Genomic DNA, 15273 nt, shown 5'->3' on the forward strand with positions numbered 1-15273 from the left:
AACAAGTATTTTTGGCCTCCATGGCTAAACCTAGAAAAGTGAGACTCACAGACAAATTACTGACACAGAAAGCATTATAAGATTATTTAACTAAAAGGTGAATAAGTTTAGTTTGTTTAGAAAGTCACTGGCTGATTTTGGAAGTAGTCCAACGTCTTGTTTTACACCTGAAAATATTGTGTGTTGCATTACACGTTTGGCATATTGTATTGTATAGACTGACTCATGCTCCCGAGTTGCACAATTTGACTTTCCATTTTTACATACCAAGTTTTTGTGTTTTCTTCTCTTCAGATGTTACATGTACAGCCACCCTTGCCGTGGGGGACATGGCAGGAGCTGAGGAATGAGTCAAAGAAAAATTCAGAATCCATACTATGTATGATGCTTGAGGCAAAGGTACAGCATTTTGGCAGAAGCCCTGTGTAAATTCTTCTTCAACAGTTGCTGGTGTGCAATAAATTAAATGAGATATTCTTAACAGACACAAAAATTAACTTAAAGCTTAAACATGATTAGTTACATAATGTAATATGATTGATGCTTTTTTTTTATTTTGGCAGGAGTTTGCACTTTGTGCTCAATGGGTGGAGCTGTACTCCGTTTCTGATCAGCTGAGACTGCAGCTCCAGACTGAGTATTTGCTTCATCTACTGGAAAAAGGGCTGACAGATGAGGCTTTCCAGGTTAACCCCTTTACATCTGCTTAAAGTTGATGATGACCATAGCATTACAGTTTATTTGCTTCTGTGCAAGTCTGTAGTTTCTGTATACAAATGAAATACTTAATTGAAATACATATCCTTGTATGTGTCCACTGCTGTTTTAAGTACAGAGAGATACAGTGGCTCTTCAAAGGTGTTAAACTTTTAAGAACATACTTTACTCTTAATGTTATTTTCTCAATGGTCTCCATGAAAGTTTGATTATTATGTTCTCATTTTTTTTGTTCAGCTTCTTGAGGGCCTATCAGACATTGCAGCCGGCGCTGACATTTGTGAACGCGCTCTGGACTGCCGCCCTGGATTGACTGCCTGCCACTTTCTGGCTGACTACCTTACTCTGCATTTTCAGAGGCAGGTGTCTCCATCACGCCGGAAACATATCCATTCCCTTCACCTGGGCTCAAAGGTAGGAGGATACAATTTTAACTTGTTTAATGACTGAAGCAGTGCTTTTTTTTGGAATTAAAAAATACAATTTCTTCCATAACTGTCTTGCACCAATTATTAATCTAATTAAATCAGACTTATTTCATCAGTAAAAATATGGCAAGGAAACTGTTCCTGTAAATGATCTAATAATAGGTGGCTTTTGTACACAGGAGAGAAGAATTTTTATGATTGCTCATAGTTCATCTTTGTGTTTCAAGTAATTCAGTTATCAGCACATTTTGTATTGTTTTATATCTAGGGCCATACATAGTCCAGCACACCTCTTGAAATTTGGGGCAATGCAAAACAGAAAATGGTATAAAATCTTGTTTCTTGGACTAGTCAGAAAATGTCCAGAATTTACAATGCATCAGTCAAGCAATATTTTTAATGTTGGATTCTTATTGTTTATGTTCTGGCTTTGTGTATTTTTCTACAGTAGCAGCTGAAGTGCTTCTTACCTTCAGGTTCTATTATTAATGAATGTCTTTCCTCCTCAGGTGTTGCTGACTCTGCCACCAGCTGCCTGGCAGGACTACTTCCCCCTGCTTTCGGAGCCCCTGCTGATGCTGGAGCAGTTGTTAATGAATCTGAAGGTGGACTGGGCAGATGTGGCAGTGCGTACTCTGAGGAGTCTTCTAGTTGGTCATGAGGCTGGCTTTGGTACAGAAGACATTGATAAACTTTTGGCAGACTACGCCTGCAAGGCCCTCGACTTCTCCTGTGCCCCCAGAGAGAGGACTCGATCTGGTCAGGACTATTTGTTTTAAAATCAAACTTTTTTTAAAATTCCAATACGGAAATGGTAATGGTACTGAAACACTGTACTAATTTTGAAAGATCTCAATATCACATGCTATTGAAGCATAACTGAGACATACTGACTCTAATGTGCACACACTGCTTCTTTTCAGACTCTGTCATCAGTCTCCAGGATGCACTAATGCAGTGTCCTGCTCAAGACAGCTCTTCCTTATCCAGCCGAATGGAGTCTCCAACAACTTCTTCAAGTGAGACAGCATTTTCTCCTGTTTAATAGTGATGGTTTAATACTCCTCTGTAACGTCAAAGTTGTGTTAGAGCCCAAGAGCAGCAAAGTTTGGTAGGCAACATTACCACAGATGAGTGTTACATTTGTTTTAATAATAATAATAATAAACTTTATTTGTATAGCACTTTTCAAAACATAGTTACAAAGTGCTGTACAGTTCACAATAAAATGATACAGACAAAACAAAAGCATAATAAAAGCACACAAAAACCTTATCTGCTTTATCCAGCAAGATAAAACAAACATGGTAAAACCATAAAATACAAAGTTAAGACAAAGAACATAGGCCCTGATAAAATAGGGGATAAATAAAACAATGAAATAAAAGTCATAAAAAGATGGCAGACAATAGATTTACTCTAAAAAGGCCTTCCTGTAAAAATAGGTTTTTAGGCGTAATTTAAAAGAGTACACTGTGTCAGCTAACCTAAGATCCTCAGGCAGGGAATTCCACAGCCGCGGGGCTCTGACTGAGAAGACCCGGTCGCCTTTTGTGACAAGGCGAGCTGTGGGTGTAGCTAGGAGGGTCCTGCCAGAAGAACGTAGGCAGCAGCCAGGCTCCTATGGTTTGAGCAGATCAGAAATAATAGGCAGGTGCAAGGCCATGCAAGTCTTTAAAAGTAATAAGTAAAAGTTTAAAATCAATCCTGTACTTCACGGGAAGCCAGTGTAGTTCAGCAAGAATGGGGCTTATGTGGTCATGTTTCCTTGAATTAGTTAGTAGCCTGGCAGCTGTGTTTTGTACGAGCTGGAGACGTGGAATGGCTTTGTGACTGAGATCTGAATACACTGAGTTACAGTAGTCCAATCGTGAAGAAATAAAGGCATGAATGACTATTTCAAGGTCCGCTCGAGATAAAAAGTGTTTGACTTTCGCAATATTTCTGATCTGTAAAAAACATGATTGCACTACTTAAGTGATTTGGACATCAAAAGAGAGGTAGGAGTCAAACATTACACCAAGATTACGGACGGAGTGCTGGACATTCGAAGACAGTTCTCCGATTTTAAGTTTTAAATCACTGGTCACATTGGGGGGACCGAATAGAAGGACCTCAGATTTAGACTCATTTAACTGGAGGAAGTTTTGCGACATCCAGCATTTAATGTCGGAGAGGCAGGCTAAAACGGATGACAGTTGAGTCGTATCGTTACCAGCAAGCGGGACACATATTTGTGTATCATCTGCATAACAGTGGAAGTTGATGTTATGTTTACGGATGATCTGTCCTAATGGAAGCATGTAGATAGCGAACAGCAAAGGACCCAGAATTGATCCTTGGGGCACACCGCAAGTGAGAGAGGCTGTTGAAGAAGAGAATTCTCCCATGGCAACTGAAAATGTTCTGTCAGATAAATAAGAGCGAAACCAGGCAAGAGCAGTATCCTTAATGCCTACATAATTTTCCAGGCAGTCTAACAGGATGCCATGGTCTACGGTATCAAATGCAGAACTAAGGTCCAATAAAATAAGCATTGCACAGGAGCCAGAGTCAGCGGAAAGCAAAAGGTCATTGGAGACCTTAATGAGAGCAGTTTCTGTACGATGATGGGCACGGAAACCTGATTGATATTTCTCAAATATGCTAGAGTAATTCATGTAATTAATTAATTGAGCAGCAACAGACTTTTCTAAAATTTTGGATAAAAACGATAAGTTAGAAATAGGCCTGAAATTGTTTAAAACAAGAGGATCGAGTGTCGGTTTCTTCAGGAGCGGTCTAACAATTGCTTTTTTAAGACAGGATGGGAAGATACCAGTGGACAATGAGCAGTTTATGATGGAAAGGATGTTAGGGCTGACTGTATGGACTACCTCTTTCAGAAGTCTGGTAGGGATGGAATATAATTGGCAGGTGGAAGAATTGAGGTGGTTAATTGTCTCATTTAAATCTGACAGAGAGATGAGAGTAAAGTGAGACAGGCTGGCGGAAAGATTACTGTAGATATGGAGGTTTCTAGTTTCACGTGAGATGTGGAGCCTGATGTCATTTATTTTATTAATGAAGTGATGGAGAAACTGCTCGCAGATTTCAGTGGAAGCCTCTATTGGCTGGCTGGGAGAAGGGCCGACCACAGAGTTTATAGCCTTGAATAAGACGCTGGGGTTGTGATGGTTTCCAGCAATCAGTTCAGAAAAATACGAATTTCTAGCCTCCTTAACTGATTGTTGATAAGCCAACATCAAACTCACTCGTTTTATTGCCTGTATTCAATTATAGGCAGTACACCAACACACAACGTCTCCACAAACAGTGCAGACAGAGACCGGGATCAGGGCTCATCAGGGAGAAATCGGCGTTTTTCTGCCAAGTTCCAACCACCTGACCAACCTCCAGCCCGTAAAGACTGGGTCCCTGACACCCAGCAGCACATCTGCATGGTTTGCCAGCGTGAAAGGTTCACCATGGTAAGCTAATGTGAAATGCACAGACTGCAAAAAGAATTGCTTGAACTTGAGTTGTACTCAAGCACAGAAACTTTGAAATATATGTATAATTGCAAGTCAAGAATATACAGGAATTTTGTAAGCAACTTTGATTCATTCCTCTTCTGCATGTTTCATGAAATAGGAGAGCAAAATGTTCCTCTGTTTCGATAAATTTATACCAAATCCCAGATTTTAAAAATCCACCTCTTTCAGTTTAACAGACGGCATCATTGTCGAAGATGTGGTCGTCTAGTTTGTCATGCATGTTCTGAACGGAGGATGCCAGTGGAAGGGTGCCCTGGAGATGATGTCAGAGTCTGTAACCAGTGTTATGCCTACTTCCATCCAGAGTAAGTCCCTGCTGTTTCAAGCCAAATCTACCTCTCAAATAAGTCAATTACTAAAAGTTTTCACATTCCAAACTGCATTTTTTCATCTGACTTACTGTGTTCTCACAAAACGTGTTTTTTTTTAAAAGATATTTCAGTCAGGGGTGCAAAATACAGGAGGAGTAAGGTGAAATACATTTCTATTGCAGCAGGCCCATTGTGGCATCATTAGAGGGAAGGCTCTAAATACAGAAAAAGCTGCATCAGTGTTGATCTGTTCACTTGAAATGTATCTTTTTTTGTTTTTGTTTCCACGTACAGTTCGGATGATGAGCTGGAACCAGCTGAAGGTAAATGAAGAAACAAAGAAACGTAATCTTTCTCCTCTTTGCTATATCAGCGTTACAAACAGGAGCTTCCAACAAAAGTTTTAGTATAACAGTAACAGCATGATATATTCTTTTTAAAAGAATATATCTTCCCCCTCTAATATGCATTATGCTGCCATAGCCAAATCAGTAATAGGAAGTTGATACACTGACAATCTTTGACCTGATTTGTATCTGCTGGTCTGTGCAGTGGCTGGGAGCCCTGTGGTGATGGAGGAAACTCTTGATCAGATGATGCACCTGCCTGAAGTAGTCCAGAGGCAGATTCAACTCTGCACAAATCCTGCAGAGAATCATCTGCTGCGGAGCGAGTTCTACTACGAACAGGTTTGGATTCTAACATATATCATTACATGTGTGGTGGTTCCTTTTGCAAGCTCAGGGATAACTTCAGTATTCCTAAACCAAGGTCATATTTTCTTGTCTTCTTAAGTTTAATGATTAAAACTAGAATTACCTTTTAATCAGCCTACAAAGGATTATTTTCATTGAGTACAACAGCAGCAGTTCTTAGATAGCTTGAACGTCTATTCATATAATGGATCAGGGGTCATGTCCAGTTTATATTTTTGTCTGAAAGAATAAACAGAACCATTTATTGAGTGTTCCAAATGTTTCAAATGTAAAGAATAGTAAAAGCAGATATGAGGTTATTTATATGAACACTAATCATGCACTTCTGCTAAAAGGCCCCCAGTGCGTACCTCTGCGTGGCCATTTTGTCTCTCCACAGTGACCAAATCTTCTGTGGCCATCAGCTCATTAGCCACTGCCGCTTCCTCTCTTGTAAGCTAACCAACCCAGAGGTGGATGCTTGTCTTCTCACAGACATCATGCGGCAGCTTCTGTTCAGCGCTAAGCTGATGTTTGTCAAAGTCAGCCGCAGTCAGGATCTTGCCTTATGTGACAGGTGAGACACACCCACACAAGATAACATTGGTCTCTTTTTGATGATACTGGGAAATGATTGAGGCAATGGGGGGGAAAAAAATGAATAATTGCAGTTGATAATGGAACTTAGATCAATCAGACGAGTTGCGTCCCAATGGAAACATGATGAAATTCCTTTTCACATCACGTGCTTTTGTGTGTTATTACTTAACTTCATAATCTCATTCACTTCCTCAGTTTTACATAACTATTGCTCACAATTTTATTCTTCCTCTTGTCTTTACTCTGTTTCCACAGTTACATCAGCAAAGTAGATGTTCTTAAAATTCTAGTGACAGCAAATTACAAATATGTTCCTTCTCTGGATGATATCCTGGAGACCTCTGCTGTCACGCGGCTCCGTAACCAGCTCTTGGAAGCAGAGCATTATCAGCTAGCAGTGGAGGTCAGGCAGATGTTTTTCACCTTTTTGTTTACTACATCCATATGTTAGCCATGCTTTCAAAAGATCTCAAACAAAAAATACTTCCCGAATTAGCTTTATATTCATCTGCAATCCCAACAAAAACACTTTGAAACAGTAAGCATTGTGCAATAAAGCCTAAAGTCATGTTTCAGCCATACACACATTTAAGATATAAGCATCCTTTCCAATTCTTTCATGTTTTGTCTGTTGCTTGCAGAATTGATCTAACATAGGCACAGGATTTAAAAAGGTCCCAACATATTTAGGTTCCAGTCATATTTAATTTTAAGGATGCTGTTCTCTCCAATGCTTTTAATGGTAGATGATAGATGTCGTTATTTGAATTCTAAGTTTCTTGGGTAAAATACTGCAGTTGAAGGAAACTGTAAAATGAAAACAACATTGCTGTCCAGTTTTCAATAGTTGCATGACTGCTATGGTATTGTAGGTGTCTACCAAGAGTGGCCTGGACCCTGGTGGTGTGTGGCAAGCCTGGGGCATGGCCTCTTTGAAGGCAGGGAACCTTTCAGGTGCCCGGGAGATGTTTGCCCGCTGCCTGAAGGCACCAGTGGACCGCAACCAGCTCAGCCTTGGTCCCCCGCTGCTGCAAGAGATTGTTAAGCACCTAGAGACGACTGTGCGACCCAGTCTGGCCACGGTAGGAAGACTTGTCATTTGTTGGAGTCCTATTATGTATTATTCAAACATCAATACGATTGAAGTCATTGGCAGGCTGTTACATAGGCCTCCCATATATCCTGCAGGAAAGCAAAAACTTTAGGGCATATATATACACACACACACACACACACACACACACACACACACACACACACACACACACACACACATATACATATATATATATATATATGTATATATATGTGTGTGTATATGTATATATATATGTGTGTGTGTATATATATGTGTGTGTGTGTATATATATGTGTGTGTGTGTGTATATATATGTGTGTGTGTGTGTATATATATGTGTGTGTGTATATATGTATATATATATATGTGTGTGTATATATGTATATATATGTGTGTATGTCATACACACATATATATACACACACACACACATATATATATATATGTGTGTGTGTATATGTATATATATGTGTGTATGTACATATGTATATGTATATATGTGTGTATGTATATGTATATATATATGTGTGTGTGTGTGTGTGTATATATATGTGTGTGTGTGTGTGTATATATATGTGTGTGTGTGTGTATATATATGTGTGTGTGTATATATGTATATATATATATGTGTGTGTATATATGTATATATATGTGTGTATGTCATACACACATATATATACACACACACACATATATATATATGTGTGTGTGTATATGTATATATATGTGTGTATGTATATATGTATATGTATATATGTGTGTATGTATATATGTATGTGTATATATATATATGTGTGTATGACATACACACATACATATATACATACACTGTATTTATATATGTATGTGTATATATGTGTATATATATGTGTGTGTGTATGTATATATGTATATGTATGTGTATATATATATGTATATGTGTATATATGTATATGTATGTGTATATATATATGTATATGTGTATATATGTATATGTATGTGTATATATATATGTATATGTGTATATATGTAAGTGTGTGTGTATAGATAGATAGATAAACAAATATTATAAATTATTCGTGGACAAAAAAGTAGCCCAATTCCAATTCCAATTCCCACATAGGGAATGGAATGAACTGAAAAGGCATAAAAATGCAAACGAAAGTGTAGTTTAACATTTTAGAAATGATCAAAACTGGTGCTCAGAATATGGCTTTCATTTTGGGAGTTTATTTTCTTCATGCATCTAACACACATTCTTGGGGAGTGGACACATTTTACTGTTGACAGACATGCAGATTCCCCCAGCTGTATTAATATGTACTTTGGAATACATAATCAGTCTCTCCTTGCATGATTCTGCTCAAAACTGCCACTTTTCTGTCCACCCTTCCTTGAGTGTATCAATGGGAAGAGTGCAACTTGCCATTCTGAGCTGTGCAGTCCAGTTATCCTTGCATCCTATGTTTTATGTGGACATTGTGACAATGTTATACCTAAGATGGGCACTGATGTGTTGGTACATCTGAGGTTCATCATACTTTATTTTTGATAGTTCCCACATTCTGCATTATGTATGTAATACTTGGTAGAATTACATCTTATGTTGTTGGAATACTCACTTATGTGTACATCTAGATGACTTTTTTCATGACTTTTTGTCTTTCTTTATGTGTTCCTGTCTCCGTTTCAGTCTTATGGTGAGGATATCTTGGCATCACTGCGTGGGTTTGAGGACATCCTCAGTGAAGTGGGTCCTGTGGAACGAGTGGATGGACAGATCCAGAGTAGCAGCAGCCTTCATCAGGAGTGTCTCTACTACCTGAACACCTATGGGACCCACCTGGCACTGATCAGCTTCTATATGCGTCACAACCGCATGACGGATGCACTGACATACCTTCTCAACAAGGCGAGGATTTATATAGTAGCTGTAGACCTATGACCCCTGCAATGGACTGGCAATCTGTCCAAGGTGTACCCCACCTCTCGGCTGAAGTCTGCTGGGATAGGCTCCTGCCCCCCTCCCCATGACCCTTAACAGATAAGCAGTATAGCAAATGGATGGATGAATGTAGACCTATGACATTCAGTCGACATAGGGAAACCCTCGTAGTTGTTCGAAATTCTATTGTTAATTTTAACTCATAATTGGCAATAAATAAGACCGTGCATGCGTCAGAAAAGAGAGTTCACTTACATTTGAAGTCAGTAGTGTTGCAGTTCATCAAGAGTCTGAAGATCATTAGAGCCAACTACACATTTGACCTCACACTCCACTGAGTTCTCTCTAGCTTGGTGTCACCCAAGCTCCGTCCCGACAACAAGGATGCAGGTTTATTGCACTGCATGAAAAGTGGGATTTTCGTCTCTGAAAATCCCCATAGATCCCACAGATTTCTGGTGGTATACGTCAATTTACAGCCTGCAAATGCAGCGTTCATCTGGTTCTCCTTGAATTTTGCAAAAATGCAACAGCTCATACCCAAGAAACAAAGTTTAATCTGACAAACGTGACTGCACTTTCTTTTCTCAATAATTTAATGTTAATATGACATAGCTAATTATCGCTTGAGTCTACTTTTCCAAGATTTACATGTTTCTCTATTCAGGACTCACCAGATGAGGTGTTTCTTGAAGGAGTATTGCAACCCAGTCTGGAAAGGGGGCATCTTGGCATGCTGCAGGGGATACTGGAAAAACTGGACCCCAGCCTTGAAACATGCAGCCGCTACCTCATTGCCTCCTGCCAATTCCTGCAGAGGCGGGGGTATTTTCATACCCTCTACCAGCTGCAGCAGTTCATGATGGTCAGAGGTTTTCCTTTATTACACATTTTTTCAAGATTTAAGTTGAACATCTTATATGTTAATAATATGTTCAAAAATGTAAAATATTATTTAGAAGAGGGGATTTTCAAGAAAGTTTGGGTGGAGTTTGAAAATCATTTTAAACAGTGATGCCCTTGTGATGTTAGAATGCATAGAATTATGTGTTAAATGCAGTTTATTTGGACAGGATCATGTTCGTGCAGCCATGACATGCATCCGATTCTTCACGCATGGAGCCACTTCATACCAACAGTTAGGAGAGCAACAGGTATGTAATTCAGCTTAGAAAGGTGCGCAAAAACACATTAGAGATTCCCCTGGAGGTGAGAAAGACAAAGTTAAACCTGCCTATTATTACAACCTTTGCCATGTATAGCGCTGGTTGGTCCGAGCCAAAGAGCACCTGAGGACGTACCTGCAGGAGCAACAGTGTCGGGGCACCGGGAGGAAAAAGTCTCAATTCAACTCATTCAGGAAGATGATGTCATCCAGCGAAGTGTCCAGGTTATTTAATAAATGCTTGTTTAAAATGTTGCTGTAAAATGCTTGCCTCTTAATAAATCTCTTGTGTTGTATTTTTATCCTCCACAGCTATAAAATTTTTGCTTCCTGTCAGTGACATTTTCTTTTTTTTTCTCCTGTCTTCTTTTCATTAGGCACATGAATACAATTGAGCTACAGTTGGAGGTGACACGTTTTCTCCACCGCTGTGAGACTGCTACTTCCTCTGGATCCAGTTCCCCACCGACATTATTTGGAGGAAGCTCAATGAAGGTTGAGGTTGCCTGCAAGGTGATATTCTTGTGCTTACCTCAGTATTTTAACTTCATGTAACCAAAAAAAATAAACACTTAATTATTATACATTCAGTACCCAACCACAGGCTTCATTCTAGTGTTAAGACAACTTTGTTGAAACCCTTTTATCCAGTTGTGGTTAAACCACAAAACACATGTATAGAACATACATTCTGTATGATTCAACAGAAAGAATTGAGAATTGTCCTTGGTTTAAGGCATTTCCTTCGAATGTCAAGCTGCGCATACATGCACAGACAGACCCACAACATAATTAGAACACTGATTTCTGAACACTACATGCAACAAAATGCAATACACAAAATTTAAGAAAAAGCATTATTTTTTTTGGTATGGATTATGAAATTCCAACATCAAATGTTTAAAACAAAGACAAACTCTCACATTGTCTGTATACGGTATTAATGTAAAGTACCTGTGTGATTATGTAGATCATGAAAAGAAGGCAGTTCTATGTCTATTTAGTGACATAATCTCTTATTCCAGGTGATGCTTGGCGGGAAAAACATAGAGGAGGGTTTTGGCATCGCATACAGAGTCATACAGGTATGTACATTAAGAGGTTATTGCATAATGTCCCAATTAAATTTTATTATCTTGGTTTGTACTACTAGACAATGGGATTAAGCTTTTGACTGGTTATCTACAAAGCACAGAAAACAACAACATAGCGGTAACGATATTTGGAAAGAAAGGTACAGGTGGTACCTTTTAAAAGATTTGAACGGTCTCCCCCTCTTCCTGTCTCAGGATTTCCAGTTGGAGGCCCAGGCAGTGTATGTTCGAGCTGGACAAAGACTTGTCCGTCAGCGGCAGTATGGAGCTGTGCGACAGCTGCTCAAGTGTGTTGGTGAATCAGGCACCGCCACCAAGAATGACTGCGATGCCCTTATCCTCAGTTGTGTTGGTATTGCAGATAAGGGTCCGGCTGACGTGAGTAACAGAAAAAATGTTAAGAAGGAGAAAACACTGAGTGCAGTTTGATAACTGATTGATGACATGTCTGTTTGGTCAAGTTTTGTTTTTTGTTCTTGATCGGATTCAGGCCAAAGAGCTGGAAAGCCTCATTTTGGAGACCAAGAGTACTGAAAGCAAGGTATAGCCATTACCATGAAGGATTTTCTTGCTCCACACTGTCTTTTACTAATTTCATAATTGTTTAGGGCAGTTGTTCCACATTAGATCATTGTTCTCCTTGTATCTTTGAAAAATTTCAGCTTTATTGTGGCATCATTATGTTCTGCAAAAGCTTGTTGTTAATGGAAGAAACATAAAAATACAAGACCATACTCCTAGTTGTTTATTTGTACAGCATGCTGTCAAATTCTGTTAATACTTGTAGGATGGGTTACTGTGCATTTTTGCTATCTGCCTTCATCATATATTTGATCATGTCTGTTGATTATAGTTGGGGGTTTGTTTTTTTTGGTCCATGCAAACACACAATTGTACACGTGTCCTTGCTGATGAAGGTTTTCTGATTCTCAGTGTCCCTGGTCTAAAATGACCTTATTTTATTGACTCCTGAAATTCAAAAGTAAGACAAAGATAATTGGTGTGATTCTCAACTTGATTTTCCCTCTGTGTGCAGATCCAAGCCTACCTGCAGTGTAGTAAGCTGCGGCCAGCGTACCTCCTGGCTGTGAAGCTAGAGTCCAGCCAAGCAGGCCCGTTGGTCCAGAACGTCCTTCAGGCAGCTGAGGGAGCACAGGACTCAGTGATGCAGAATATATGTCGCCAGTGGCTGTCTGAACATCACAACAAGTCAGCTCAGCAGCGACTAGGCCGACCCAATGCTAGGTGAAGGTGTAGCAGTGGATTGCTCGGATGACACTTCGCTCAAAATCAGGATACAGAGATGAGAATGCAGGTTACTAGAGTTTGAAGGTTGAGAAATGTGCAATTAAATAGTTAGCACAAAAATACATATGACTTCACATGCAGCTGTGAAGTCTTGGCACACAGCCTACTTCATGTCAACTAAGTCTCATCTTTTTAAAATCTTTGGTCAGCATACCTATAAATGAGATGAGTTCCTAGACACCAGACTGAGCCATGCTTCAAATAGATCTGTGCTTCACCGTATTGTTGGGGAAGCTCAGGTGGAAAAATTGTAACATGTCATAGAAACTTTTAATATTTGAATTATCACGAATAGATTTATTTTTATTTACTGCTTGTATTTATCCATTTCACAACAAGTCACTACCCCTCTAAACTAGGGTCCCAATAACGTCTCTCTTACACCAGCGCTTCAAAAAGTGGGGTTCCTTAGACCTGTAGTCATCCACCATTTAAAACTCACTGTTTTCTATGATTGTGACTCTTAATATAACCGATTAAATCAAAAGAGTGATGATAAACTTATTGTAGCTGATCAAATATGAGCTCCATTCATAAAAGAAGCATTTTAAAATGTGCTTGTTTGTCATTTGATGGCTCCTCTCACTGTTAAAACCTCTGTTTGACTCTAGAGTAGCATATTTAGCTATGTCATTTCTTATGTTAGAAATCTCTTGATGTTATATTTTGAAAAGAGCCTGACTGTAACTGATGAGCTATCAAAGGTCAAAGGGACTTTCAGTGACTAAGGACAAGTCAGGAGAGATGTCTTTAGTGTTTATGCAGAAACCTGCCTGTCTTTATAGGTGTGTCCGTATTTTGATTCTTAATGAGTGAATCACCGCTGTGCTTTATCTTCATTCTGGAAATAAGTCAGTGTTATCTCCCATGTACTCTGTATGTAATACACCGTAAACTGGAGAATTACAACTATTACATAATGAAAATGCTAACTTCAGTGAACCGACTTGTTCTCACATGATATAGCTGCAACTGAGTAATTGTCTCAGACAAATCTCCTACCTCTGCCTAAAGGGAAACTATCTTTATCTGACAAAGATTCCTTTGCCGGGACTTGAAGAAATTGAAATATGTGGTCCTGTTGTTGTATTCCCCTTGAAGAGTTTTCCTGACATGAGATACATTTCTTTCTGTCTAGCTCTCGGAATACACTCTATTCATAAAGCACATTAAATCAAATTTAATGTTAAGGATACGTACAATGATGGTAAACGCTTTTCCAAGAAAAATCACAGTTGACTACAGAAAGGGATCCAGTTTTTGTGTTTAGTTGTCTTTAGTTTTGGCTACCTAGCTTTTATGTCAAGTTTTGATAATATTTAGTATCCATCCATCCATTTTCTATACTGCTTATCCGTTCAGGGTCAGGGGCGGGGAGGCTGTAGCCTAACCCAGCTGACATTGGGCGAAAGGCGGGGTACACCCTGGACAGGTCACCAGTCCACCGCTGGGGCATCAGGAGCAATTAAGGGTTCAGTATCTTGCTCAAGGATACTTTGACATGGTCACTAGGGGAAGTGAGGATTGAACCAGCGACCCTTTGGTTTCTAGACAGTCACTCTATCTGAGCCATGCCGCCCTGAATATTTAAGATTTCCTAACTCATTTTAAATCATCCTTCTCACTTTGTCTCCCACAAATGATCAATCAAATGACTTTTGAAAAAAAGGGATTTAACTTGTGGCGGCATGGCTTGGAGGTAGCGCGGCCATCTAACAATTGATGGGTTGCTGGTTCAATCCTCACTTCCCCCGGTGACCATGTCGAAGTATCCTTGAGCAAGCTACTAAGCCCCTGATTGCTCCTGATGGCCCTGCGATGGACTGGCGACCTGTCCAGGGTGAACCCCGCCTCCTACCCAGTGTCAGCTGGGATTGGCTTCAGCCCTCCCCGCGACCCTTGACGGATAAGCAGTATAGAAAATGGATGGATGGATGGGATTTAACTTTCCCCATAGTGTTTACTATTAATGCGTCATTAAAATTAAGGGGAACACTGATTTTGAAATTTCAGTCTAATATCTGAACTGAGGTTAATAAGAATTTGGCCACTACAATGAAGGTTTGTTTATTTTTGTTGATTATTTACTCCACATTTTTACCCTTGGAAGCAACAAAATCACTATGAAAATTATTTAAAATTTTCACAACATTGGCCATCTTTGGATTTCACCTCATCTGCTGCTGCTGATGCTACTGTTCATAGGTGATACATCAGTATGTCTCGTTTTTGTTCTCATGTGTATTTTACAAACACATAACATGGTCAAATTAATAAAGTAACATTTACAACTACCGCATTGTATATTTCAAAGAGAAGAAAGACTTCATGTTCCATTTTCCTTGTTTCCCTCTGCTGCACTCATCTGAATAGTGATGACACGTTTCCTGTGATATTGACTGTTGGCCGGCTAGAGA

At 39.4% G+C, this 15273-nt stretch overlaps 1 protein-coding gene across 2 annotated transcripts in view; it reads left to right on the forward strand.

Annotated features, from left to right (window-relative positions):
• Positions 1-14268, forward strand: part of zfyve26 (zinc finger, FYVE domain containing 26) — a 28127-nt gene extending 13859 nt beyond the window's left edge. For both annotated transcript variants that reach the window (XM_086181768.1, XM_086181769.1), the window contains 21 exons: positions 295-399; positions 564-686; positions 955-1131; positions 1655-1904; positions 2069-2164; positions 4428-4615; positions 4850-4986; positions 5287-5315; positions 5545-5681; positions 6044-6264; positions 6543-6690; positions 7160-7369; positions 9038-9256; positions 9957-10154; positions 10363-10443; positions 10552-10679; positions 10832-10967; positions 11480-11539; positions 11744-11926; positions 12039-12089; positions 12585-14268. In XM_086181768.1, the coding sequence (XP_086037894.1) occupies positions 295-399; positions 564-686; positions 955-1131; positions 1655-1904; positions 2069-2164; positions 4428-4615; positions 4850-4986; positions 5287-5315; positions 5545-5681; positions 6044-6264; positions 6543-6690; positions 7160-7369; positions 9038-9256; positions 9957-10154; positions 10363-10443; positions 10552-10679; positions 10832-10967; positions 11480-11539; positions 11744-11926; positions 12039-12089; positions 12585-12797 (3090 nt within the window). In that variant the 3' untranslated portion in view covers positions 12798-14268. The remainder of the gene's footprint in view (positions 1-294; positions 400-563; positions 687-954; positions 1132-1654; positions 1905-2068; positions 2165-4427; positions 4616-4849; positions 4987-5286; positions 5316-5544; positions 5682-6043; positions 6265-6542; positions 6691-7159; positions 7370-9037; positions 9257-9956; positions 10155-10362; positions 10444-10551; positions 10680-10831; positions 10968-11479; positions 11540-11743; positions 11927-12038; positions 12090-12584) is intronic.
• Positions 14269-15273: the final 1005 nt, after the last annotated feature.

The sequence above is a fragment of the Aulostomus chinensis genome, chromosome 17 (genome assembly GCF_037954235.1).
Source record: "Aulostomus chinensis isolate RoL2024-O1b breed Wild chromosome 17, RoL_Achi_v1.0, whole genome shotgun sequence".
Lineage (NCBI taxonomy): Eukaryota > Metazoa > Chordata > Actinopteri > Syngnathiformes > Aulostomidae > Aulostomus > Aulostomus chinensis.